Raw genomic sequence first — 27,732 nt, 5'->3', positions numbered from 1 at the left:
TGGGTGGTGCGAGAGGATGTGGGTTTGATCTCTGCTCAGTCTGTGTGGAGTTTGCATGTTCTCCCTGTGTCTGTGTGGGTTTCCTCCGGGTGCTCTGGTTTCCTCCCACAGTCCCAAGACATGCTGTTTAGGTTCACCCCTAGTGTGTGAGTGACAGGGAGAGTGTGTTCCACTGATGTATGGATGAGTGAGCCATTCTAAGTAGTGTATCTTGCAGTGTAAGTCACCTTGGTGAATAAGGTGTGTGGGCTGATAACACTACAGAGTTCACTGGAAGTTGCTTTGCAGAAAAGTGTCTGCTAAATAAATATAAAGAGGTACTTCATGAATGCACAGTGAAATAGCTGCAATGTGACGATGACAAAAGGTCAATAGATAAGAATGGTGTTGGAGTACATCTCATCTTCTGCATAGTACTGTGAGAGCAGGCTGCCAGCAGACATGTCTCTCTGAGCATGTCACATGTGCTGCTGGCATCACACTGCACTGAGGGTGTGTTTACATATGTGCTGCCAGATCCTGCACAGAGCAGTTGCTACAGGGCAGCACAAACACATTTACATTTATTTGCTTAGCAGACACTTTTCCTCCAAAGCAACTTATAACACATACTATGTAGTATACTAGCCCACACACCTTATTCACCGCAGTGAATTACACTGCTAGATACACTACTTACACTGGGTCACTCATCCATACATCAGTGGAACACACTCTTTCTGTCACTCACACACTATGGGGGAGCCTGAACAGCATGTCTTTGGACTGTGGGAGGAAACCAGAGCACCCAGAAGAAACCCACACAGACACAGGGAGAACATGCAAACTCCACACAGACTGATCAGGGATCGAACCCCCGTTCCCTCACACCACCCAGGCACTGTGAGACAGCCACGCTACTCGCCACGCCACCGTGCCGCCCACACATGGCCCAGGAGAGCTGCAAATGGCTTGCAGAATAAACAGCCCCATGACTTTGGGCACCCAGACTGGCTAGTTACATGTGAGTGATCTATTTTTGGGTTTCCATGTATGAGAAATAAATATAGCATTCCATGGAAAGGAAATAGGATCTGCTTCGAACAATATTTGAATTAAATCCTGTGTTCAGTACTCCCCAAAAGAACACACAAAGAGACGAGTTATATTTCTGATTTAGGGAATGCTGAATATTTACTTAAATTGTGCTATATAATACTACTGTTTAAACCAATGGTTTTGGTATTTATTTTGTATTATCAGCTCTAATGTCACTGCCAGTTAACAAATCTAACTAACATTCCATACAAAATAAAATTGTATTAGTGTGCTTTTTTTTTTAAAGAAATGGAACGGTCGAGAAGAATGTTCTACATTAATACTGAGAAAATTCTGGGAAGACTAACATGTAACCTTGAGAAAGACGCTACGACCACATCTCCAACATTGACCCGCCTGTCCGCCTGTCCGTCTGTTTTCCGTTTACCCAGAATCCACGGCGGCGCGCCGTGACGTCAGCAACAAAACACAGCAGCAGGCGCAGGGCGGTAGCTAAGATACCCGCCGCACACAAACATCGCCCTTTCTCACTATTAACGGCACAAAGGGCCCCCGGACGGCCTTCGTCTGCGGTTCGGGACGGACGGGAATTGCGTCGCGGCCGGAGCGAAGGACGACGAGAAGGGCGACAGAGACTCCGCGCCTCAGCTGTGTGGTGTCTCCCGCACGGGCTAGCCGACGTGCTAACGGCTAAGGCGAACGGAGCGGCGCAGCGCGCAGCCGGGGAGCTCGTGGGCAGAGGCCGGTGAGTACGCCTGTGCACGGTCTGTTGGCCCGGCCTGGGCCCAGGGACTTGGTGCCGGATAGAGGCCAGGGCTCTGGGCTGTGGTGAAACCTGGTGACCAGGCTGGTCGTTGAGTCCCGACTCGGTGGCGGCCGGGTTAACTTAAGGCCCGGACGCTGTTCAAAACAATAACACAGACAGAGTACTGCCTGGGAGTGAGAGCGCCGGCGTAGCGAGCGGCCGGGAGAGCAGGGCGGACACCATGCCATGCCATGCCATGCCATGGGCCTGCGGGGGGAGTCCTCCTGTCCTCAGTTTCCGTTTCGCGGGGGGGTGACTGAGCCGCGTGTAAGTCTCTCTCTCTAGGCAGCAGGAGGGTACAGGTCCCCGGTGGACAGATGGAGAGCACAGAGCTGTCAGAGTGCTCTTAATAATACACACTCTAAACACGTTTGTGTTCTTCTTCACAGGGTCTTCTCGAACCTGCCTCCTACTGTAAGTTCTCTTGACCAAGACGTACTTATTAGGACTGATACAGTAAAATTACTCTGCTGGGTAAATCAGTGTAAGTAGCTTAACACTCTAAGTCACTAAAAATGTTGGATAATAATAAGCATGTGTCTAATGCTGCCACACTCTTCTTCGCACACTTTGCGCTGCCTGCTTTCTGGTTTTTACCTGGCTGGATGTGTTCTCACAGGGGTGCTGCTGAACGCTACCTGGCAGGTGCACAGGCAAATGAACGTGTTCAGTCATGTGGACAGTGTCCATCACAGCACCTTTGAGACCTCCTGCAGACTGGGGTGTGTGTAGGCACCATTCTTAACTATATCTACATTATTTTATCTGATGCTTTTGTTTAAAGCAGCTTAGTGTTAAGCTATTTACAGTTATTTACCCACTTATGCAGAAGGTTGATCTTTACTCTGTCAATAGGGTATGTACCGTTATCAGGAGTACAACACCAGAATGTGGTACTCAGATGCAGTCCTTTTATTTTAGGGCAGCAACTCTAGCCATTACATCACCTGGTAACTAGAAAATAAACAGGTGTCAGTTGTATGTGCCCAGGAATCCAGGTCCAGGTGAACGTGACTCAACACAACTGAGCCCAGTCTGTCTTCAGTAAACTTTCTGACACCTGTCATATCATCACTGACATCTTCTAAAGAGTAGCAAGTTAGCCTGTTACCTAGCTGGTTCAGAGAATGGTGATCGTGGTGATGTTTTGGTTTTCGCATGATAACTCACTGGGTAGACAAACATAAGCACATCTTGTCTTATTTTTTTTCGTTAGTGTTGTGAAATTACTGTTTCACATTGAAGCACTTCATTTCTACCTTCTTACAAATGTTTCATAGCTGTCTTGCAAAAATAATTTTGCTGTGGCAACAACTTTCAGGATGTAATTTTAATTTCAGTAAACTAGTGTAAGTAGCGTGTGTAACTAGTGGATGCAACTGTGTTGTTGTTACTGAGGATTGTATTAGATTGTTACCCATTTATATACCTCATTATTTTTAATCGTACTCGGCAAATCCCCCACTGCAGTGGGGCTTAAACTTGCAACCTTCAGGTTACAAGAGCATGTCCTTAATAGCTTTGTTACCCGCTGCCCTGTAGGAATTAATCTTGTGTGGCAATTAGCTATAGGAATTAATCTCCTTAATAGTGCTCTTCCCTCCTTGATTGGTTTGCGTTTGTCATAATAGAGGTCAAGTAGAAAATAAAGTATTTTTTTAAAAATTGGTGTGTAATAAATTTGGTACTGATATGAGGCATATTGGTAAGAAAACAAATGTGAACTTGTATATGCTGTATAAACTGTTCAGTGTGTTGCATTAACTCATGCTTGATCTGTTTCAAATTACAGATCCATAGAGGAATCCCAGCATGCTTTTTTGATGCCTCAGTTGCCAAAGTGCGCTGCCTGGTTGCGCTGTTCGGTGACACACTTTGCTGTGGTTAAAGACAGCATCCTATACCTGTGAGTACTCAGTGTAAAGCTGACTGATGTATTTATTTTCTCTTGCTTGATAAAGGTTGAGTTCTAACAAAGTTTATTGTAAAGCAATTTAATTCTTTCATTGTTTAATTAGTTTAGCAGTTTCTGTCCTTTGTAAATATATATATATTTTTTTTATTAACAAGATAATAAGAATAAATAACATTTGAGTGAGTCATTTTGACGTTCAACAAGTCTAAGCTGATAATGGGCCCCACTTCAGAACAACATTGTCTTTGTTTTTCCATTTTGGCCCTGTGAGCTGCTACAAACACATGTTAATAAAGAGAGTGTTTAATGTTGTTTAGCCCAGCAAATGTCACTTTTGGAGGTCACACTCTTCATACATAAACAAGGGAGTGAGTTAATTGCAACAAGGCTTTTCAGTGTTAGATGGGTGACTTGAAGTGCAATTTAAAAGCAAAAAAAAAAAATTGCTGCTTAGCCAGCACTTATATCCACAGTCATTTAAATTAACATTTATTGGTTTTGCAGCTTTCCTCCAAAGTGTTTACTGCTTATTTCTAAAGCTGGATGTTTTACTAAGTTCAGAGCCTTGGGTTCTAGCACAGAGTGCTTCCTGAGATTTAAAATATGAAGTTTGTAGTTCGCTGTGTTGCATGTCTTAGTTTTTCAAGTCAGCAACTGAATAAATTCCCAGTAATTTCATGACTGTTAACATGTCATACCTGTAATATTTTAACAGCAGGTGGTGTAGTGGTTAAAGCTGCTGCCTTGCACTCAAAGGACCTAGGTTCAAATCCAACCTCCTGCTGTAGTACCCTTGATCAAGGTACTTATCCTGAGCTGATGCAGTAAAAATTACTCTTAAGTGGGTAAATAAGTATTTCATTGTATGTTCAATCAAAGTTGCTTTGGAGAAAAGTTTCAGCCAAAAGAATAAGTATTAACAGTAATCCACCTCAATACAACTAATGTAATATTCTTTGCATATTAACCAAATAGTCTAGACTCGTACATGAATCTTCATAGCACTTCCAGTTATTGTAAACATTATTTTATATTGTCTATTGCATTCTGTTTTCATATAGGTTTGTTTGTCCTTTTTCTGAAGTACTTTCTCTTTGGCTTTAAAGGGAGGTGCTCAATGACTAAATGAACAAGAAAGGGAAGAGGACACATTCCTGGAGAATTCAACATGAAGTTGTATGTGTTTCAGGTCAACAATGGAAGCACACTGACTTTTGACACTGAGCTTGCTGTTCAAACGTAAGATCCCTCTGTCTCCTGCGTGTCGATTAGTTTCCCTCCATCTGCCTTGTTTATCCCAGACACAAACCAGTTAATCTGTTCTGTGTCTTCTCAGTGTGGCAGACCTTAAACATGCCATCCAGGCCAAGTACAAGATCGCCACGCAGCACCAGGTTCTTGTGGTCAATGGGGGAGAGTGTATGGTGGCAGAGAGACGTGTCTGCAGCTACAGCGCCGGCACTGTAAGTGCAGCCTGTCTTTCAAATGCAAACTGATACTCAATAGTATCACTTCTTCAGTAAGGCTTCTGACCTTTTTTTGTGAATTGCCTTGGAAATACAGGCTGTGTCAGTTTGTGGCGTTGACTTGTATGTCTTTTGTCCCGGATTAGATAAATACGTCACCTGGTTTGGTCTATGACACCATGGGCTTAGTAGAATGTTGCTAGGGGCATTTATTTGTCATTTGCTGGAGATATTAAATTTCCCCCAGTAAACCAATTCCTTTTGTACCATTCAGGTTATTCATTTTTAAACAATTTTTAAAATTTTATTAGCTTGTTTTTAATTGCATTTTCTTCAGATAGGTTTTCTATAGTTTGTTGCATTGCAAAAGTGGCCTGTCTTTAAGCACCTTACCCATAGATGGCAGTAAGGAGCACAAACACATTGGCGCTTGGGTCCACCTTAACTCCCTTCCAATGTATATAACGTGGGCCTGGCGTTCCCGATTGCCGTGATCAGTAACAACATAAATAGTGTTGTATATGTTTTTTGGACAAAACAGTCAACAGTCAGCATTGAATAGGAGTTTGTCAAGAGATTTTTATTTTTTGTCATTTAAAATATTTTAATCTTGATATAGCCTGAATGAAGTCTTTTGCAAAGTGTTTTTATGTATTACAGCTGTGTCCAACACTTATATACCCTAATCTGTAAATAAATCAATATAAGTATGTTATGCTTTTATTGATTGTGACTTAGTGGTAGAAGTGACTTTGGGTTTATGAATATACAGTTTCAAACAGATTACTAGTCTCTGTTATGTTCATACTGTGAGGAGCCACTGCCCTGTGATAAATGAATTTTCCCACACAGAGTTATGGGAGATGGCTAACACAGCTTTACTCATGAACATCAGTCTTGCAGAAAGACACATTTTTTTTGTGAAAGTTTTGGACTGTTCTTCTGAAGAGTGATCAGGAGCTCAGGTATGAATGCACAATATCGTTAGTCTTGTAAGTGAAACTGTTTTTGTGTTTGTGTTTCGTTGCTGCCCTTCCCCAGGACACCAACCCCATCTTTCTGTTCAACAAAGAGATGATCCTATGTGATAGGGCCCCAACCATCCCTAAAACCACCTTTTCCATTGAGAACGAGATGGCCATGAAGGTCGAGGAGTCACTCATGATGCCAGCTGTCTTTCACACTGTTGCCTCACGAACACAACTTGCAGTGGTAAATTATTCTCCTTTCCTGTTTATTTCAGTTTTCATTAAGCTTGAACTTAAAATCTGAATCTGTATATTTGCTTTTGTGTTTTATAGGATGTTTTGAAAGACAAGTGTAAATACTCTGTACTTACCTTTAAATCTCATTGTTAAGGTTGTAGTATTATTGTAGTATTAGGGAATACAACACATTCTTCAGTTTATGTGTTTAATCTCCCTGTGATGGACTGCATTCCTGTCCAGGATGTACTCTGCTTCTCACCCTCTGCTTCCTGGACATGCTCCAGACCATTCTGAACCTGGATTAGACAAGCAGTTAATGATTGGAGCAATGATTCCTATAAAGTCCTTGTACCGGTCTCTCCAAGTGGTGTAGAACTGGTTTTATTTCACAGGAGATATGCTTCAGCATGCTGTCTGTGGTTATGATTAGCACTTTTGTTTTGGCTTTGCCCTGAATGTGTAACATGGCTAATAAAGAAGTTTGGCTTAGTTGGAGAGCGGAGGCAATATCAGGGATTTCAGACTCTTATCCTTGTGCCGTTCACTCTGCTCTTTTGAATATTTTTGCACATTGCGATGAGGAGACATTGCTCTGCAGAATGAAAATCACCCAGGGTTGGCTCCCTCTCTGCTTTGTTTTAAGTGTTTCACCAAAGAGAGTGAAGCCACTTTGACTTGCTTTTCCATTGCTCATGGGTTTGGTTAAAGATTCCCAAATGAGAAGCACAAAGCACTGTACCACAGTATAACGGATCAGGCTGTGCCCCCACCACTCTGAGGCTCACGTGTCACGCCATACTCAGTTGTTATTGGTATTACCGCCTGTTATTATGTTGTTGTTATTCTGGGTATGTATCTGGGTATATCTTGATAATGGTGGGGCATTAGGAGGGACAACATGAGGTGATTAAAATCTGAGTCTTTCAAATTCTAGGCAACAACTCAAACTGCTGCGCCACCTGCTGTCCTCTGTTGCTATTTATGGTGGAAGTCTTTTTCCTTCTCTAACGTTTTTCAGAGGAACTGTACAGGATGTTTGGGGTTCTTTTTATTCATTAATGAGCAGACAGCACTGAAATCCGGTGGCAGATTTAATCTTTCTCCTCTCTGTGAGCTGTTCTGGCTCATTATGAATTATACTGGCTTTCTGTTGTTCCAGATGTGAGTTCTGATATCAATGTGGATTTGCCAGAACTGAAACTCTGTGTCTGTTGTTATGTATCTGAATGCATCACTAGGGTTACTGCTGGACAGAGTGCTGTGTACTTTAGCTAACTGTGTAGCATGCAGAGTGTAATAAACTCTCTTTTATTATTTCTATGTGCTTTGTATTGTATTTTTAATAGATTATTATTTAAGGTTTCCATTGCCTTGCCATTTTGGATGGACTATGTGATTTTTTTTGTAGGTGATGATTATTTTATGTACTCCGCACATCCCCATTTTTCCATCTGAAGCAAATTTTTAGTATGTGAATAGGCATAACATGATATTCCGTAGGAACACGTGTCGCCTTATAGCAGAGCCCACTGTAGAAAATGTGGTGAGATAATAGATTTCATTTGGTGTGGTTTGTTCCCCCTCTACTGAAATTGGCATTACTTGATTCGAATTACAGGAAAGCATTGTGATTTTTGCAAAGTTTAACATGTTTATAACATGAACAAAATTAGTGAACTTAAGACATCAGTTTTGCAGGTAAAGGTTGTGAATAACTGTTTTGATTATTCTTGATGTGTTGTTCCTGGTTGGATAGGAAATGTTTGAAGTTGCCAAGAAGCTGTGCTCTTTCTGTGAGCGCCTGGTTCACGACGAGCATCTCCAGCACCAGGGCTGGGCCGCCATCATGGCCAACCTGGATGACTGCACACTGTCCTATCAGAAGCTGCTGTGGAGGTTCGAAACTGCCTACACAAACTATCAACAGGATATTGAGGAAATCAAGCTAAAGCTCACCAAGTAAGTGTTTTTTAATTATATATTTTACAGAGCCCTGTGAATAATCACTGAAAAGTGATCTTGTTTGTTCTCTGCTACAGTATGTTTGTGCCCGTTGAATGTGGTAAGATACAGCTGATTGTCATCAGTTGAGGAAGCGATTCTTCAGGTCACAGGTGTTGTTTGGATTTGGTCAGAAAGAACAGGACACATACACTTCACCTTTTCTTAGGATATGAGTTGTCTCAGTGCATGTGCATGCTTGTGTGCTGCTCCATCCATCCTGCCTCACTTCATGTATAGTTCCTTTCCCAGCTCTCCTATGAGACCCAGTTACAGTGCACTCTTGCGTGAGGTGCCCCTCAGAAACAAGTATCTTTTATCAATGAATAAATAAATCAACCAAATTTACCCAAAACTGATACAGTAAAAATTACTTTGCCATATAAATGGTACAAATAGCATATTATACAGATTTTTCAGCGTAAATCATCTTGGAGAAATTGACTGGAAAACTAATATAAATTAAGTTCCATCATGTCTAGTAGTGTTTCTGCTACAGAGTTTAGTTCTGTCAGTATACTAAGACCATTGTGTTGTTAATACTGTTTCTGTTTGGGTTCTGGATTTTTGTAAGAGTCAAATTCTTTCAGATTTTGTGCTGGTTGAATGCTCTGTACTGTTGCCTTGGCTGTTGGGCTTTAATCAATTGTTCTCTTTGGCCATATTGAAAGCAAGAGGAAGCTCATTGATTTTAATGAGAAAATAACATTTCCACAGTTCCTGTTAAGATTGCTCTCCGTAACACTATGGGACACTTTGTAATGTGCTGTCATTGTGTCTTTGCTCCAGCATCATGCTGAGTGGCTTGTGGTGATTTGCCATTCTTTTTTCATGTCCCAGGCCATGACCTGAGACACTAATGTTCATCACAAGGCTCAGTCAGCAGGTCTTTGGCATCTGGAGGCATGTTGTCTGAAATGTGACCAGAGTGCCTCTGAACTGGACTCAAAGTGCTGGTATTTTGTAATGAGCATTCAGTGTTTTGTGTGCGTGTGCATACACTGTGTCACCTGCTGAAAAAGGCCCTTGTTTGCAGGAAAGCCACAGTAGCATGGTTAAGAACCACGAAGGGAAGTTGGTTTGGGGTACCTTGTTTTCTACTAACAAGGGTGTGTTTTGAACAGTCTCCGTGTTGCCCGAGGGATTGCCCAACTTTTTCTGTACTGTACTGAGTTTCAGAACTCTGCCTTCGAACGTTACCGTGGTAATACTTTACTTTCCTGGTATCCTTTGAATGGTTACACTTGAAGGACCCAGATTTGAATACCACCTCCTGGTGTGGTGCCCTTGATCAAAGTACTTACCTGAATTGATACAGTAAAAATGACCTTGCTTTATAAATGGCTAAATCAGTGCTTAAACTTTGTCATTTTGGAGAAAAGCTTAAGATAAATTAAGGTGATGAGGGGTTCTTGACAGTGTAAGGTAAGATTTGCAACAAACCAAAATCAGTGTAGCACAGACACAAAGTAAATTAAAAATCCAGCGTATTCTTCCTGTAGGGTTTTTACAGCAAAGTGACACAGCATATACGGTTAACAGGAGGAGGTCAAAGGCATAAGTAATGAAGGCAGTTGCTAATGAACTGCCCTGAAGTAATTCATCTGAAAACTGAGAAAGGAAAACAACAAATCCCATGCAGAAGAAGGAGCAGAAGAACAAATGGCTTGTTTTTAGTCATCTCATTGTTGATTTCATCAAACCAGGTAGTACATCATTACCATTGAAGTGTGGTTGTCTGCACACTGATGTCCTTTTGCTATTGTCCTGGTGTCTAAGGCTCGGTACGGCAGTGTCGGTCATGGCAAGGATCCCACTGCTTGAATGCCTAACTCGTCACAGCTACAAGGAGAGCCTTGAGAAGCCCGGTTCACCTAGCGCCACGGAAGATACTGAAGAGGAGCGCTCGGTCGAGTCTGTGCTCCATCCTGGAAGCACAGCGAGCAGCAGCAAGGCAACCGCCCCCCTCTCTGACTCTAAGACCTCTGAGGGCGAGAGCCAGGGGGATATGACGGATAGTCGAGAACTGAGAGCCGCGCTGCAGGAAGAGGAATCCCCTGAAAGGAGCAGCCCTCCCCAGTTCAACGTCTCCCTGCTGGACTGGGTCAACGTCCAGGACAGACCCAATGATGTGGAGTCAGTCGTCAGGAAGTGCTTTGACTCCATCAACAGAGTAAGAAAGCACTATGCCATCCTATGGCTTCATATTAAACAGACACAGGCACTGGTTGTTACGAGTTGCTGTACACTGTATTCTGGTAGCACTTGTCACACCAGGTTTTATGGGCAGGGCCAGATTTAATATGCTCGTTATGCCCCATATCTGTTAATTTTTCATCTTGTGATTGTACATGTAGTTTTGTCTGTCTGTAAAATATTGTTAAGCAGACTTACATACACCTATTCCGCATGTAATAGGGTCAGATCACCCTGTGGAATTCCTGTTGAGGGGTTTGAATTACCTTTTTGCCCTGTTAAAATGACTCTGCTTTATAAATAGGTAAAAATTCTAAGTACCTAAACACTATAAATTGGTCTAGAGAACATTGACAGCTAAATGAATTAATTATAGTACTGAAAGGTTAACTTGGTTCTGATTTACATGTATAACAGTCAATTGTTGTGACTGGTTGAAATGGTCAGTGTTAGAAGAATTGCATATGGTCTCTTTTGAAATCCTCTGTGCTTTGAGAATGATACACATAGTACGCAGTGATTTAAAATTCCAGTTGTGAAAGCAGAATGACTGCATTACTCACTCATTGTACTGAATAATAAGGCCGTTGTATGAAAAAGTATATATTTTAATAAGCCAGTGCAGCAGTTTTTGTTGTACGTGATCCCATTGTACAAAGGCTCAGTGTGTTGCATGTTTTTCCTTTGCTTTACAGCTTGATCCTAGAATCATCCAGCCTTTTTTGACGGATTGTCGGGACACTATTGCCAAACTGGATAATCAAAACATGAAGGCCATCAAGGGCCTTGAAGACAGGCTGTATGCCCTGGACCAGATGATTGCAAGCTGCAAAAAGCTAGTCAATGAACAAAAAGAACTTGCTCAGGTGAGTTGAGAACACAGTGGGGGAAGTTAATTTTAAAATGTTCCCATCATTGCAGCTTGGACCACTAGGTGGCAGTCTTTAATAGATGTAGTGATAAGAGTGCAGCTTTTTGTACTTAGCATACAGCATGAAAGAGCACATTCTCTTTGTCTGAAAGAACTGAGTCCAGGTCAAACCAGAATGAAGCTGTAGCCTGAACCAGTCATAGTGAGTTTTACCAAAATTAGATGTTTCACCTCGTGGGCCATCTGACCAGACTTTGAGTGGTATTGGGTTTGCTCTTTGTAGGTTGTTACTTGAATTACTTCACTCATAAATACTTTAATTAAGGTTCATTTTCTGCCCCATGCTTCCTCCCGGCTGCCCAGGGATTTCTTGCCAATCAGATGAGGGCTGAAAACCTGAAGGACACGTCGGTGCTCCCTGACCTGTGTCTGAGTCATGCAAACCAGCTGATGATCATGCTGAACAACCACAGGAAGCTGCTAGACATCAAGCATAAATGCACCACGGCCAAACAGGAGCTAGCCAACAATCTGCAAGTTCGCCTCAAGTAAGACTTTTGTGCTATCATTTGGTTGTTGTAATAGATTAAATATAATGTTCATAACTTTGTTCTTGTTAGCAGCCAGTTTTGGTTTAAAAGTAATCAGTTTAGTTTTAATTATTATTTGTAAACATAGTCACCTTTCCTGTGTTGCTGTGGACATTTGCAGTAACAATCAAGACAGTTAATGATTTTTGGGAGTGTGGTCCCTTCCACCATGTGACCTCACTTCCTGATCCTCCCTGTTCCTGCCAGGTGGTGCTGCTATGTAATGCTGCACGCGGACCAGGATGGCGAGCGGCTGCAAGCACTGTTACGGCTGCTGACGGAGCTGCTGGAGCGCGTGCGAGTGGTGGAGGCCCTCAGCACCGTGCCACAGATGTACTGCCTTTCCGTGGTAGAGGTAGTGAGGAGGAAGGTCTTCGTACGGCACTACAGAGAGGTGAGCAGCCCTGGTGTCCGTCCCTCTTGCCTTGTTCCTCAATCAGATGGAGTCATCTCTGAGCTGTGCATGTGGCTGTGTTTTACAGTGGGCCAGTGCTCTAGTGAAGGATGGGAAACGGCTCTACGAAGCTGAGAAAGCTAAAAGGGAAACATTTGGGAAACTCTTCAGTGAGTGTCTTTCCAATTCCAGCTGCAGCCTCCTTCAGCATCAGGAGTTTTGTTTTCTTTCAAAAACTACGCGTTTGTGCTCACAATTTTGCAGCCATCTTCAGCCAATTCTTTTTCCAACTGCAGGGAAGTCATTCCTCAGAAACCGGTTGTTTCGGGGTCTTGATTCTTGGCCTCCGGCCTCATTTTGCGTAAGTATTTTAAGAGTTCAGTCCACTTTGCGTCTCCTTCACAGATCCAGTGGAAGGGTTGTGGCCTCTGATATGTTAATGTCTCATTCTCTCTCCCCCTCTTTGTGTGTGTGTGTGTGTGTGTGTGTGTGTGTGTGTGTGTGTGTGTGTGTGTGTGGGTGTGTGTACCCTCATGCCATGTTGCACTGATCAGACACGCAAGCCCCGAAAGTTTGACTTTGAGCTTCCGGACATTTCCCTTGCTGACCTGCAATATCTAAAGTCTTGCTGTCCTTCAGAAGTCCAGCCTTTTCTCAGGTACCAACCTTTTGAATTCACATCTTGCTTTGTATAAAATTACAGAATTAATAAATCCATAATCTGTCTGTTTTTGCACCCAGTGTGCCGACGCTGTGTGACTTCGAACCTCTCCACCAACACAGCCAGATGCTCCATCAGCTGGTTCAGGCTACCCAGAGCGTCGATGAGATGTCTCAGACCATCACTGATTTACTCAGCGAACAAAAAGTAACTCCTTTTAAGCATATTAAACTGTTCTTTCCTGAGGATAAAACTTATTCAAGTATAGCTTGTAATCTTGTTATACATGAATAAAATATTTTAACAATAAAAATATTTTTGTGTGTGTATTTTGAGGTTTTGCCTTTAAAATACATTTGAAATACTAAGATTTAAGAAATTGTGTAATTTCACCCAATGTCCTACCACTAGGATAAAAAAAAAAAAAAATTGATTATCTTAATGAGAGAGAGCAAACTGGCACAAGGGCTATTCCTTCAGTATTTCCAAAAATATTGTTAGGTTTTAAGAGGTTTATACCCGAAAACCAGTTTGATTAGTTTTGGTTTGATTACACTCTTCAACCAATCATTTATTTTCTGTTTTTCTCTTCTCTTTTTTTTTTTTTTTTTTTTAAAAAGTCTTTCTGAGTGCAGGACCCCAAGGTTCAGTCATGCATAGATGAACTGCATTCTGATTTTTAGCTTGCTGGATTGGGTTACTCTGGTCACGCACATTAATATTCTCTTTTTGACGTTTCAATGGATTTTGTTCTAGGCATCAAGTATCCAGATGACACAGAGATCCATGGCGATACCACGGTCCGAAAGCACAACAGGAACCACCTCTACCTCCCCCAAAACTCCATCGTCTCTCAGCCTGCAGGGTGCGCTGTGCCAGCCCCTTACAGTCACTGCCCCTTTAGAAGAGCTGTCACCGGACAGCATAGACGCTCACACATTTGACTTTGAAACCATAGGGCATCCTAACATGGATCCCGTGTTGCAGCAGGGTTCTCTGGATCTCGACTCGTTGGCAGAGAGCCCAGAGTCAGACTTTCTGTCTGCAGTGAACGAGTTTGTGATTGAGGAGAACTTGACCTCCCCGAATCCCATCAGCGATCCAACGAGTCCTGAAATGATGGGAGAGTCTCTCTATTCCTCTGTCATCAACGCAATCGACAGCAAGCGAATCCAGGACACAACCACACTGGAGAGAGAGAACTCGAGAGTGGCGATCTTAAAAGCATGCATTGATAAATACAGGTCCGCTGCCGAAGAATCCCAGGGCTGCTTGAGGAGTGTTAAGGATGATTTGCACCACTTCCGTGGTCTGGTTCTGAAAGAACACCGAGATTTTGGCTTTGCCTTGAAAACTATGTCTATCGAAGTGCGGAACACGATGGACAGCGTCCAGTATTCCCACCTGGAAGACCTGAAGCAAAGGCATCAAGACCAAGTGCAGGCACTCCAAAGGGACTACGAGAAGAAGCTCTTAGATCTGCAAGAGGAATCGGCAGTCAACCTGAACATTGTGAAAGACCTGCAAAGGGCAATGCTTGAGTTGGAGGGCATCATTGGGCGTAAGGAGAGGGAGGTCTCCCAGCTAGAGAGCGAGAGGGATAATGCCATAGACTCAGTGAGCAGCCTAAGGAAGCAGCTCGAGGACCTGAAGAAGGAGATGGCAGGACAGAGCAAAGAGTTGAGAGATGCAGTGCTGTCCCGCGACTCACTTATTACTCAACTGGAGAACCTGCATTTCGAAATTGAGCGAAGCCAGCAGAAGATCAAGCAAGAGATGGAGAGCCTGGAGAGGGCCCACCTCCGGGAGGTGGAGGAGCGACTGCAGAGGCAGCACGCCACCGAGCTAGAGGAGGTACGTCGCGAGAGCCACGAGGCCCGTGAGCGCCTGGCTGAGGAGAACGTGGCTAAACTAAAGGAGCTGGTGGACCTCCACACAGCAGAGCTGCGCGAGCGAGAAGACCGCCTGCAGGACCTCGAACAACGCTTCTTAGACCTGTCTGATGTCCGCTGCAAGCTGGAGATGGAGATGGCCCTCAAAGAGGCAGAGATGGAGGAAATGAGGCTGCTTTATGAGGAGGCCAAGGGCCAGCAGGAGGAGGCTCTGGCTTTGAGGGTGACATCTCAGACAGAAAGCCTGCGCAAGGAGGTGGAGGAGCTGAGGCAACAGCTGCGGGCAAAAAACGAGGAGTATGAGGTGGGACTAGCAGAGCTGCGCACTCTCATGAGGCTAGAGAAGGACCACTGCATCTCAGAACTGGTGGACAGACATGAGGAGGAGAGCACTCTGCTCCGCAGCGAGTTTACTGCTCTACAGCACAGTGCTCAGGTGATGGAGAAGGAAATCAGGGAGGAGGTGCAGGCACTTCGGGTGGAGCTGAATCATCAAACGGCCGCCCTGCAGAGCGAGAAGGATGAGCACCAGAGATCTCTACAAGAGCAGCTGCGCCTCAAGACACTCATCAGCGATCTGCAGGCGGAGAACGAGCTTCTGTCGGAGCAGTTAGCTCATGAAAAGGAGGCGGCACTCCTCAGTGTGGAGGAGCAGAAGGAGAAGGCGGTGAGGCTTGCGCTGGCCAAGGCCCACAGAGACTCTGAGCAGGAGAAGCAGGCCATTGAACAAAGACTGTTAGAAAAAATTGCACAACTTGAAATTCAGCTGCGAGACAGGCAGACTACTGAAGGGTAAGGAGTGTGTTCAGTTTCCTAAGCACGTATGTGAGTACACTGGCTCCTCACCCACCAGTAAGGTAGCATCAAGAGTCTTCTTGTAATTCCAATTGTTTGGAAGTACCTTTTATTGCTAATTGACAATCAGTTAAAGCTTAATAATACAGATATCTCAAATTATCAATAGCTTTGAGCTGAATTAAAATTAGGAATAATAGGACTGAAAATGAAAATACATTTACTCCAGAAACTCAAATTCAGTATTGTTAGCTGATGCATCCTGTAAACATGTGCAGTGTCACTCATCTTGTTATTGATCACCAAATCTCAGGAAAACAAGATATGAGCTGTACACCTTGTGAAATGAGCTAAATTAAGATGGTCCCACATTCCTATTTTGCGTGGGTACTCTTTACTGCTCTCTGTTGGCTTGGAGGGTTAACAAAGGCTACATTTGCTTTGCTAAAAATATCAGTGAAGAAAAGCCAACTAAAAATAGACTGGAAAAAATTTGTATGTTGGAGTTAAAGATTTTCAGATGTTCATTACATATGGAGCCAGTGTATTGCTTTGCTGTCTGTTGTGTAACACTAATTAGTAACATACTTAAGTAGTTTAGTTTCAAGTTTATTGTCATGGATACACAAGTACCATGTACATGTATCATGAAAATTTTCCTGAAGTAATGATTGTTAATATATTTTTTTTTTAGAGTTGTGGGGTTCAAAACCATAGTTTAGATTTTTAGTTGATGTTAGCGCAGTGTTTTACTAGCTAGTTTAACCTTCTGGTCTATGCTAAATTCACCGAGTTGTCAGTTTTGGCCATGAGTTGAACTGACGTCTGTCCTTGGCCTGCTGCTCACTGCAGTGTGACGATGGCCTCTGGGCCGTCTGAGGGTCACGCACTCTTGAGCACAGACCTTGAGGAGAGGCTGCAGGAGGAGCGCGCCTCCCTTGTGGCCCAGCTGGAGCTCCTGGAGAAGAAGAAGAATGAGGAGATGCAGAATCTGAAGACCTCGCTCATTGCTGAGCAACAGGTAAGTAACGCAGGACTGTGTCTGCTTGAGGAGGTGCTGCAGAGCTTCTACCTGCATGTGACTGGCACTGGTTTGATTGATAGCAGTATTGCTCACACACACTTCTCTGTATCTATACAATTCTGCACTTGCATGGATACCAATTTCATCCATCCTCCATTTTCTGAAACCACTTGTCTGATACAGGGTTGTTACGGTCCAGAGCCTACTCTGAAAGTGTGATGTGTGGGGCAGAGAACAGCCTGGACAGTACATCAGCCTGTCACAGGGCAATCACATGTAAATTGCAAACTTGGATTCCCCAATTCACCTGAAATGCATGTCTCTGGACTGTGGGAGGAAACCCAGACAAATTTTGGAGGGCATGCAGACTCCACGCTGAATGGGGATTGAACCCACATCTGAACACACTTCTCAGGAACTATGAGGCACCAGCATTACCTACTGTGCCTCTGTGCCGCCCTATCAGTTTCATCGTTGTGGTAATGAATCTGAAATGGAAACACTTCATTCACATTGTGGAAGTTCAAATTACAAAGAGCTTCCTGCTGTGGTACCCTGGAAGAAAGGGGTTCACTCTGAGTGGATTAAGGGTACAGTTGTAAGCAGAGGATGTGGCTCTAATTAGGAGAATGTAGAGCAAATAAATGTCATTGGGACTCAAATGTTGCATTTGATGAAAATGGTCAAAAAGAAGAGGGTGATAAAAATGGAGCTTCTCTTCCGGAAATCCTTGTCACAACGTCAGTAATCGAGTTTAATCAGCAGCCTTGATGGAAGACGACCCTTGAGAGTGACGAATCTGGAGGAGCGCACACATTCACTCATTAAGGGGGTTTTTTGTCATGGAAGTGCTCAAAACCCCTCAAAGCTAATTGAATGCAACACACAAACCCATCACAGCACATTGCAAAATCACAGTAGGCTTCAGAAAAACAAATGAAAACACAAAAGCAAAATATTAAACCATCAGTTTCAATCACTATTTCCAAAGCACAAGTTTAATAGAAATAGAAATGTAAAAATAAGATGTTGCGCTATTCTGTCTTTCATAGTTTATTTTTATAGATGTATGATGATGCATTTCTCTGCTTGCAATTGCTTCAGAATATGCAGATATGCGTCACTTAATGATGGGGTTACTTTCTGAGAAATTTGTTGTTGTACGCACATCATAGAGTGTACTTATACAAACCTGGATGGTACAACCTTGATGCAGACGTTTATGACGCTGCTGCTGCAACACAGCATACTGTTTTACAGTAAACTTTTTAATAAGTACAGAGTACACTATCAAGTATATACTGTACATAATTGTATGTGCTATACTTTTATACAACTGGCAGTGCAGTAGGTTTGTTTACACCAGCACCACCAACAACACGTAACATGTTGCGCTACGACGACTATGACATCGCTAGTTGGTAAGAATTTTTAAGCTCCATTATAATCTTACGGGGCCACCGTTGTATATGCGGTCAGTTGTTAAGCGAAACGTCATTATGGGGAGCATGACTATTTAAAAAGTAAATAATGAGGATTAACAAAAGAACTGAGTATGGCAACAGCTGGAGCTGTGATGGACTGACAAGTATTATTGTGGACCACAAGGTTTGAAGTCAGTCAGGAGCAGCAGGTGGCATAGTGCCTTGCACTTGAAGGACCCAGGTTCAAGTCCCTACTCAAGCTGTGGTACACTTGATTAAAACATTTAGCCTGAATTGATACAGTAAAAATTACCCTGCTGTATAAATCAATGTAAGTAGCTCTTAATAAACTGCTGTGTTAGATGTGTATTAGATAAATGAATAATTAGTTGTATGCATTTTTTTTTTTTTTTTAAGTTTGATGACAAGGCAATGATTTGCAAATTCAGTGGAAGTGTTTTGTTTTGTAGACAAACTTCAACACGGTGCTGACCAGGGAGAAGCTGAAAAAAGAGCAGATCATCAGTGAGTTGTCGGAGAAGCTGAGCGTGGTAACCCAGCAACAGGAAAAGGACAAAGGTTTCTCTTCACATTTTTGTCTTTCTGTTTTTTACCATCTTTTACATTTTTTTCTTGGATGCAGGACAGAATTACAACAGATGCTATTTTATGGTTCCTTTAGGAGCCGTACAGCCAGATTTGTCTTTGTGCCTCACACTTAGCTCGCAAAACAGGGAGGCAGAAAGGAACTGGATGATGCCTGAGCACCAGCTGCAGAATCACTTTGTAGGAACTTATTTGATCAGTTATTCAGATGACTTGTTTCATATCTGTCACTACATTCAGATTACACTGAATGCATGTTTGCCATCCTTGAACATGAAAAACGGAAAAGCTGTGGCTTTGAATTATCATAAAGCGCTGCTCCGAATTAACAGCCTCATTGTCCGGCTGTAGGTCTGATCGAGACCCTGCAGGAGGACCGTGCCAACCTCCTACAGGAGAAGAAGCAGCTGGAGGAGGAGCTGAACCGGCTACGTAGCTCTGCGCTCCTCTCGTCAGCCTTCTTTGCTGGCGCCGCACCTCCTGCCGACACCTTGGGGACAGGGGTGGCCTCAGCCTGTGCCGCTGCTGAAATGCCCGCTGACCTGGAGCGCCTGGCCTCGGTGGCAACAGCACGCGATGATGAAAGGCTTGAGTCCGCTGTAGAGGCCAGCATGATGACCGTGCAGTAAGCGACCCGGGAGCAAACGAGCCACAGAAACCACCATTATTCAAAATGATTAGTCAAAAAAAATTAAATAACAGATTCAGTGGAAGGGAGTGTTGTGTAGTAAGGGCCATCAAGTGAGGACCCTCAGGCTGGGAGATCTCCATTCCCCAGGGACCAAAGTGTCTGCAGGTTTTCAAGCACAAGGAGCATAAGCAGCACATGGCAATCCAGTAGAGGACGATGAAAATATTTACACGCTATTTAACATTTCTGTCTTAAAAAACGGCAGCCTGATTGCGTGCATTAAGGCAGGACAGAGAGGGCCAGTGGGAGAGAGGCTAGGATGAGCAGATGTAAGTTCATTTACCCTTTCTATGTTGAGTAAAAGACAGAATGTTGCTTTGCATAATTCCCATCCGGCTTTGACTATTGGAGAAATAATCTGGGCGCGTGCAGCCCTGGGTCACGCGATCCATGTGAAAGCGGTTAAATGCTTGTGTTGCATGAGCACTAAGTGTGTGTCTGAAGTGAGGAAGTGTGTACACTGTTACTCGTAGGGTCTTGCTAGGTCCACGCTGGAGGTGCACGATTGTCCTAACCTGTGGTTCTGTCTCTCTGTTTCAGTGAAAATGTCCTGATGCTCTCAGAAGAAAAGCAGCGCATTTTGATACTTGAGCGGGTGAGTTGCACCTGGGAATGTGGGGACTTTACATCACTCGGGTCAAAGTTACTGCCAGTCTTCTCAGCTCCATGCCTGTACATGAGCAAACGCCCCATGGTCGAAAGTTAATCAGTATCTGTGTTTGGGAAATCCATAGTCATGAAAGTCAGTTAGTAGTAATGATATGCTTAGAACTGATTTATTCTTTACTATAGATGTGTGGTGTTTTAACCGATGGAGTTCTGACAGCAAAATTATACTGCTGTTCTTGTTATAAAATAATCTAGTTGTGAAATGTTTATTTGAACTTTGAACTATTTGAGGAAATGTATGTTCCTGGCAACTGACTCTCAATTTTGCAGACTTTGCACATGAAAGAGGAGGAAAATAAACGGCTCAGTCAGAGACTGGTAATGTTGATGTTTTGTATTTTTTTCCAAAATTTGTGTCTAGAGTCCTTGCCTTTTGACTGATGATAGAGATGTGATGTTTTTGTCTTTGTCAGTGCACCAAGCTTTGGACACTGACTATGAAACCACAAACAGATGATCTCATTGCACATGTCTTGCTTACACCTGAAAGTTATCTGCTTATATAATTTTCATTTGGTTTCACCTGTCATGCTAGTAATATTATTGAATCAAGGTTTGAAAATCAAAAGATTTAAACTTTCAAATTTGCTCATTGCAAGCAATGTCTGTATGTGAGGGATGTTCATTTTGTGCACGTTCACTTCAAGTTCAATATCTGTAATGCGTTAATGTAACCAGCATGTCTGTACACACGTTGTTGAATCAAATCCATATGCATGTGAAAGTGTTGCTGCATCAGGCAGCACAATTTCATTGAAATCAGGCGACCAGATTTTCTAGGCACCACTAGGTGGCAGTGTTCTCCAGCTCATTTTCAAAGTGCAAACAGATGGGCACCAGGGTCCAAGGGATCTTGTTGAAAAGCAGTGTGCTGTAAAGCACTAAGGGTCAGAAACTCAGCAAGGCGTTACAGTACAGAGCTGTATAAATGTATGTCATATGGCGGTCCCACTCACACATGAGTATGTTTGGAGTTTGAAATCCTGCCCATCTCTAATGAATATTTATGAGGCTCGTTGAGAGAACATTGTAGGTCTGAATGTATTGACAGACCCTGAGTAGGTTAGAGTGGGAAATGTTGCGCTCATATAAACAGTGAAGAACAGGAGGTCACCCCTTACTTGGGGGACTTTGGAGACCTTGTGTGCGCCTGACAACACACTGCGCGCTTCTGGGGAGTCAATTCCAAGTGCTGCAGAAAGAGCTTCCTGCCCGTTGAGAAAATGCCAGCTTTGTTTCCACCTTCAGCGGCAGGGCAAATGCCACGTAATTGCTCAAAAATTGCTGGACACTAAATGCCATAGGAATGCCAGTATTAATTTTAGTCCTCATTTATATTGAAGTGATGCAAATGCAGCAGCAGCAACAACAACAACAAAAATTTGATTAGTGAGGGGCGCTTGTTTTAATTTCCTGTTGTGTCCTCGGCAGATGTTTGAAATCCACGGCAGCGTAGTTTCAGGACTAAGACAGCTCAGAGAAACGTTGCTGTGTGGTAGTGATCGCTTTAACGTGCCTGTCTGCTCCTTTGTAGATGTCCCAGAGCATGTCTTCTGTGTCGTCGCGCCATTCGGAGAAAATCGCTATAAGAGAGTAAGTGTCTTTCTTTCTGTCACTGTTGGATTGAGGTGCTGGTTGTGGTGAATCATGGTTCTTTGGAGACACAGTGACAAGACGTGGAGACTTGGGAGTCAATAGATCTTTATTGTGTAGCACTTCCTCGCAGATGTGACCCTTTTTGCTCTGAATCAGCAAATCTCTGAAGCACCTTAGACACACCAGTCTGTTATAGCCTCTTGTTGCTCTGCGGTTTGTCTGTTTTATGTATACATCTTACACATCCCTTTCTAACTCTGTATTCTGTTTTCAGGAACTTGCCCCCTCATGATGCCCAGCTTCTAGAATAATCACCAGAAACCCAAACTAACACACATCAACAGCATAATAAAATATACACGAAGAATATTTGTATTACAAAATAATACCATGTGGGCATCAAATAAAAAATTATGGAATTAGAGAGAATGTTTAGGACTAAGTTAGTAAAATTGTTGATGTGGTTTTTAGTACAGTTATTATTCCACATGAGTTGTGCTGCAGTTTGAGTGTTGATTGTGGACTGTTAACTGTTGTTAGAACTGCTAATGTCTCTAGGAGCCTTAATCACAGCACACAGTTGTTATGGCTCATTAAGCTTTGAGTCGTGCGGTGAGATGAAGACCCAGCCTCGTTCCGACACCACTCTGACCAACCTGCTGTTTGTCATGCTCAGCTTCCAGGTGGGGGACTTGGTGCTCATCATCCTGGACGAGAGACACGACAATTACGTGCTGTTCACTGTTGGGCCGACCCTTTACTTCCTGCACTCAGAGTCTCTGGCTGCGTTGGACCTCAAACCAGGTTGGTCCACAGCGTATTTCCAGGTCTACTGCCAGGTTTCAAGCTGTAGCCGTGTTTGACTCTTCATGGAGAGGACCGTCAGTTCATTGTAACGGATACACCCCGTCACTCGGAGAGAGCCAGAATGTGTGCTGACAGATGGAATTATTATTCATTCTTGAATCTCTCGAATCTTTGAGGCAACTTAGTGCAATATTTGTACCCTAGCTGCTTATGCTGATTTACCAGTTTTACAGCAGAGTAATTTTTACTGTATCAGATCAGGGAAAGTACAAGAGCAGTTTCTCTAAGGTACAAAGGATCTGCTGAGCTGTAGTCTGCAGAGAACAGTTAGCTACAGCGTGTGTCTGTTTTACACACAGCCTGTATGGGTGACTACAGAGCCACACTTATCTTGGGTTACAGAACATTCAGCTGAGTTTCTCTCAGTCCCACAAAGTGTCAGGCACAGCTGTCGTAGCCCCCCACTGGCTGGAGCTCGGTGTGTAGACGGTTCGCTGGGCACCCCAGAAAAGTGGAGCGAGTCTCTGGGGCAGCGGGTACAGTGCCAGTGGGGGTGGGGCCTCTCTGTAGCCCGATTTAATTCTCCACACCATTGTTCAATCCACATACGGTATTACATTGTCTGAGCAACTCACCAAGGAGGCGAGAGGAGGTGCCCTTGGGACAAGAAGACACACCTCGTGTGAAGCATTTTAGACGACTGCTAATGCTTGATATCCTCAAAGCGACTGCTTTAAAATGATTTTATTAAATTAGACCAGTTCTGGTGCTGCAAGAACTTCCACTCTGTATTTTTTAGCCTTTGAAAAGCTACAGTGATACAGCTGTGTATTTGTAGGCTTTGACTAAAAGTGTTGTTCCCATAACTCCAAACTGTTTGCCCAGCGACAGCACCATGGTCAGCAGGCACACAATTGTGAATATGCGAATATGTTGATGTTATAAGGCCAGGCTTAATGTAGAGCTGAAATTGGAGAGTCCTGGCCGGTGGGTGGACTAATTCCTCAAACCCAGGTCACCGATGGCAGCGTTCATCTCTCCTGCTGCTCTCTCTGTCGTTACACAATATTGCATCTTTTATTTTATTTTTTTTATGCCCCATTAAGCCAAATTGCCATTCGCATATCACTGGTCTTATTTTAGGGGAAACAGTTTTCAGGAGGTCTCTCATCAGAACCTTCATAGTGCTGCTCATCATACTTATTTTAATTAGCATGGGGGGGTGGGGGCTGTGTTGACACTTAAAGCACAGGGGTGCTCTGCTGAGAGGCTGATGCAATCAAGTGCCACTTGGCACACAGGTTCTGTTGCGCTAATCTCCAGGTGTCCACTTAGGGCAGGCACCAGGGGACTCTGTCCAGGGGCCTGACCACTCGCAGGCCTCAGCTGGTAATCGTTCATGAAACCACCCTTTTTATACTCATCTGTTTGTTTGATTGTTTTGCAGCATCTGGGGCAGCGAGACGACCATGGGTTCTTGGGAAAGTGATGGAGAAGGAATACTGTCAAGCTAAAAAGGTAAATAAAATATATATATATATATATATATATATATATATATATAAAATGTAGCATATGCCGGGTCACTGGTACTTTTTTTTAGTTATCTTTTAATTGGAGGCAATTCACTGTTACCTGTGTACATTTTTCACGTGTTTCATCTAGGTGTTGAAATGAAACAGAAAACAACTTGGTGTAAGAATTCAGTTGAGACAAGTTGAGGCCACGGGTGCTCAGAACCCCCTCCGGAAAAGAGAGTACACGAGTTTACTGCAAGTTTTTTTAAATAACAGCATGGATGCATCATGCTGATGAAGACATCCTACTTAAACATGTCTGTCCTGTTATAAACAATAACAGTTTCAGTGCTCCCTCATCTTTGCTTTAGTTCCATTGAGATATCAACATACAGAGCTGTTGGGCCAAATGAATCCTTTTATACATCTTGGTTATGATCAAAGATTATTACATTATTCAATTTTTTTGCACCAAACTTACATTTCTCTGAACATCGCAAACTACAGTATATCAGTCTGTAGTTTAACAATGTGTTTGTGTTGTAATTAAACAGGACTGATTTGATTTTTGTGCTGTATGCCAGCTCCTCTGTTGTTATAACCTATGTAGGTTTTTCATACTTAAACATAGAAGGGCATTTTTTCACTACTGCTCAGTATCCCTGTATGAGCCTCGCTAAGATGGAATGGTGGCAGCAGCAGCCTCCATCGCTGGCGCTTCTCAAATCAGCGTCTTCTGCCTTTGTTTGGCCCGCAGTATCATTTTAATCTCATTAGAGTCTAAATATGTTTACAGCATTTGAATTAAACCTCCACGCAGGCAGAATAATCACAATTAGGAAAGTATGTGTAAAATAATGAGCTAAACGGTGTTATGAATAGTTCAATTTGTCCAGCTGTGTACTGTGAAAATCTTGGTTTTGAGGGTGACGATGAAGATAATTGGAACAATATAATTTAGAACAAAGAACGACGCGTTTTTTTTTTTCCTGCTTTTCAAAGCATCCCGAGTGTGACCCTGAGTTTTAAAAAAAAAAAAAAAAAAAAAAAAAAAAAAAAAATTAAAAAAATCAAATGTTTACACTGAAACGTCAGTCTTATTTTTTCAATTGTTTTGACATAGACATGCACATTGTGACACTTATTTTGACCCGTTTATCCTCCTGAGGCAAAGCGCAAAAAAGGTTTTTGGATGTATTTCTAGGATTTTTGGAAAGCTGTCCAAGCCCCACCCCTAACATGTGGTGTCGTTTAAAAGCACAGAATCCTCACTGTTAGGTGCATTAGGTCACCGCACTGTAGCATGTACAATTTAATAGGTGCATGTAAAAACACATGTATGTCCACTGGAGTGGACAGAAATTAATCAGTTGGTCTCAGGTGGTCTTGTACTTACACTTATTACTTGTGAACTTGGAAGTCTTATTTAATCTAGAATGCCGAGGAAGGGTGGCAAGCCACTGGCACTTGGACCCCCAGAGGGTTTTTTCTCCTCACCTTTCAGTTGGGAGTTTTTGTTCCTTTCCACTGTGGCCAGTAGGCATACTTACAGCTTTATAAAAGCATTGATAATGTATTACCCTAGTTCTGTAGTTTTTGTTTCATTGTCTGATGCATTTGTTTCTTTGCTCTATGTCTGTTCAAGCGCTGTGCCACTGCATGAGAACAGTAGTCTATAAAAATAAATTGAATTATATATGCGCTGTTTAAAACACTTGGTTGTTTCACGTATTATTGAAGTAATATAAGGAATCATTCATTTAAAACAGCCCAGAATCACATGTGTCTGAAGAGCTTGGACATTGACACCTTGAATTTTCTCCTTTTCTCTCTGCAGGCACAGAACCGGTTCAAAGTTCCACTGGGTACCAAGTTCTATCGTGTGAAGGCTGTACCCTGGAATAAGAAAGTATAATATTTGCCATGTACAAAAAAGTTTGTTTTGCTTACATTTGTAATGATATCCATAATTTTATCAGCATTGCATTAGAAAAATAAATAAAGTCATAATCATAACATTTTGGTTTTTGGTTGCAACTGAAAAAACACTTTTTTTTTAACCCAAAAGATTTATAATTGTGGACCAAATAATTTTATTTAATTTTTTTTTTTTTTTTTTTTTGTTAGGGCATGCCCTATAAATATTGGCGTTGAAGCCTTTATACTTGTCTGTACAATAAAAATGAAGTATTTGGATGTTATATATTAGTTCCCATCATGAGGGGCATTTGTCCTATGTGGAAATAATTACGATTGGCTCAGTTTCTCTGTAATGTTCTGGAAATATACATTTATTCTAAATGTTAACGGAGGAATGTTCATGGCATGCATATTGATCTTTTTCTTTCATTTATTTCTCCTGATAAATGTAGTAGTTGGCTCTGTAGGATTGATGCTGTTTGTTTCTCACAATACAGTATACTGGCCCTCTGTTTATACAACAACTGTACATTCTGACACGTGGAATAAAGCGGTCGGCCTTCACTGCAGTCCTTCCAATGCACTTTGCTGAAAAAACACTCAGTGCTCTCATGGGTTCAGAAAGGGATTTTGCTCTGTTTGTAATATAGCAGTGCAAAACTTCCCATTATCACAGTACCTTGGTATATAGAAAATATTTCATTTTTGTGATCTTGTATCATTTATTGGATTAAATATGACATTGTACATTACCCATCAAGTCATACAAGTAACAGTAAATGACTGTATTGTAAAGGAATTTAGAGTTTTGGAACAATAAAGGTTTGATCCCAAATTCATTTATTTACTTATTTTTGTTTAAGATTCCTGTGTCTTAGTGGCATAGCACTAGGGACTGTGTACCGACCTGGTCCGTTTTAGCCAGGTTCAGAGTGCTGGTACCAAGCCTAACGTCAGACCGGTGCTATTGCTTAAATATTATTGAATATACCAGATTTTTTGGATTGGCATTTAATGGTGGCGCTGGTGACTCAAGTCAGCTGTTGGTGGGAGCCAAACCCAGGTCCCAGCTGATATGAGTGAAATCGGTCTCTGCAGGGGGTGTGCCTGCTGGAAATGCCACCAACCTGAGAACCCCCTGCCTTGGCAGCAGGGCCTGGAGCACGACGTGATGCCAGACTGCCTGCTTTGTAACTGCAGAAATGCTGCTTTGCTCTCACAGCATCAGGACCTGTGTGTCCTGATGAAGAAAAAGAAGAAAAGCTTTGGCAGTTTGGCCTGCAGAACTGTGGGCTCTTGTGGCCCCTTGTCTTGCCCCTTGGCAAGATCCAAAAAGCGAAGATGTTCAAATGAGTCCTCCTGTTCATGGCTTGTCTAAACAGGCCTTTGTCCTGGAATAATCAAAAGGACATTTACATAATTCCCCCTCCACAGAGGTCCTGTTCCCTCCGTGCCCTCTCATACACATACAGGTGTTCTCCAGCAGCAGTCCGGTGTTTGCATGTCAGTTGTGGTTTTGTGTGAGTGAAACCGCAGCCAAAGTTGTCATCCTTTGCAACTGGAATTGTCGATTGCCTAGTTTGGTTCCTCATGAAAACCTGTGCTTCTGTTCAGCTGATTTCCAATAAGGGGGGAAAAAACTCTAA

General features: G+C 42.8%; 1 protein-coding gene across 2 annotated transcripts; it reads left to right on the top strand.

Moving 5' to 3' along the window:
• The first annotated feature begins 1,490 nt into the window (after nt 1-1,490).
• rb1cc1 (RB1-inducible coiled-coil 1) lies at nt 1,491-26,887 on the top strand. Of its 2 annotated transcripts, XM_018757867.2 has the most exons (24): nt 1,491-1,783; nt 3,636-3,749; nt 4,865-4,997; nt 5,095-5,221; nt 6,266-6,436; nt 8,189-8,391; nt 10,213-10,606; nt 11,325-11,495; nt 11,864-12,048; nt 12,298-12,484; nt 12,573-12,654; nt 12,781-12,845; nt 13,039-13,142; nt 13,226-13,352; nt 13,902-15,829; nt 16,685-16,853; nt 18,751-18,859; nt 19,238-19,511; nt 20,118-20,172; nt 20,517-20,564; nt 21,781-21,839; nt 22,519-22,646; nt 24,097-24,167; nt 26,004-26,887. In XM_018757867.2, the coding sequence occupies exons 3-24, from the start codon at nt 4,927-4,929 to the stop codon at nt 26,079-26,081; spliced, it is 4,806 nt and encodes a 1,601-aa protein (XP_018613383.2). In that variant the 5' UTR covers nt 1,491-1,783; nt 3,636-3,749; nt 4,865-4,926; the 3' UTR covers nt 26,082-26,887. The 2 variants fall into 2 exon arrangements, 1 of the variants encoding a protein (XP_018613383.2); XR_003797830.1 differs by lacking the exons at nt 21,781-21,839; nt 22,519-22,646; nt 24,097-24,167; nt 26,004-26,887 and adding an exon at nt 19,783-19,846 and having other exon boundaries at nt 20,517-20,526.
• Nucleotides 26,888-27,732: the final 845 nt, after the last annotated feature.

The sequence above is a fragment of the Scleropages formosus genome, chromosome 7 (assembly GCF_900964775.1).
Source record: "Scleropages formosus chromosome 7, fSclFor1.1, whole genome shotgun sequence".
Lineage (NCBI taxonomy): Eukaryota > Metazoa > Chordata > Actinopteri > Osteoglossiformes > Osteoglossidae > Scleropages > Scleropages formosus.
This window is presented reverse-complemented; position numbering and strand designations above follow the sequence as displayed.

Coding starts and splice junctions, on each gene's coding strand:
- rb1cc1 (XM_018757867.2), top strand. CDS start 4,927: ATGAAGTTGTATGTGTTTCAGGTCAACAATGGAAGCACACTGACTTTT. Junction 12,485..12,572: donor TCGTACGGCACTACAGAGAG/GTGAGCAGCCCT, acceptor TGTGTTTTACAG/TGGGCCAGTGCTCTAGTGAA. Junction 20,565..21,780: donor AACGGCTCAGTCAGAGACTG/GTAATGTTGATG, acceptor GCTCCTTTGTAG/ATGTCCCAGAGCATGTCTTC.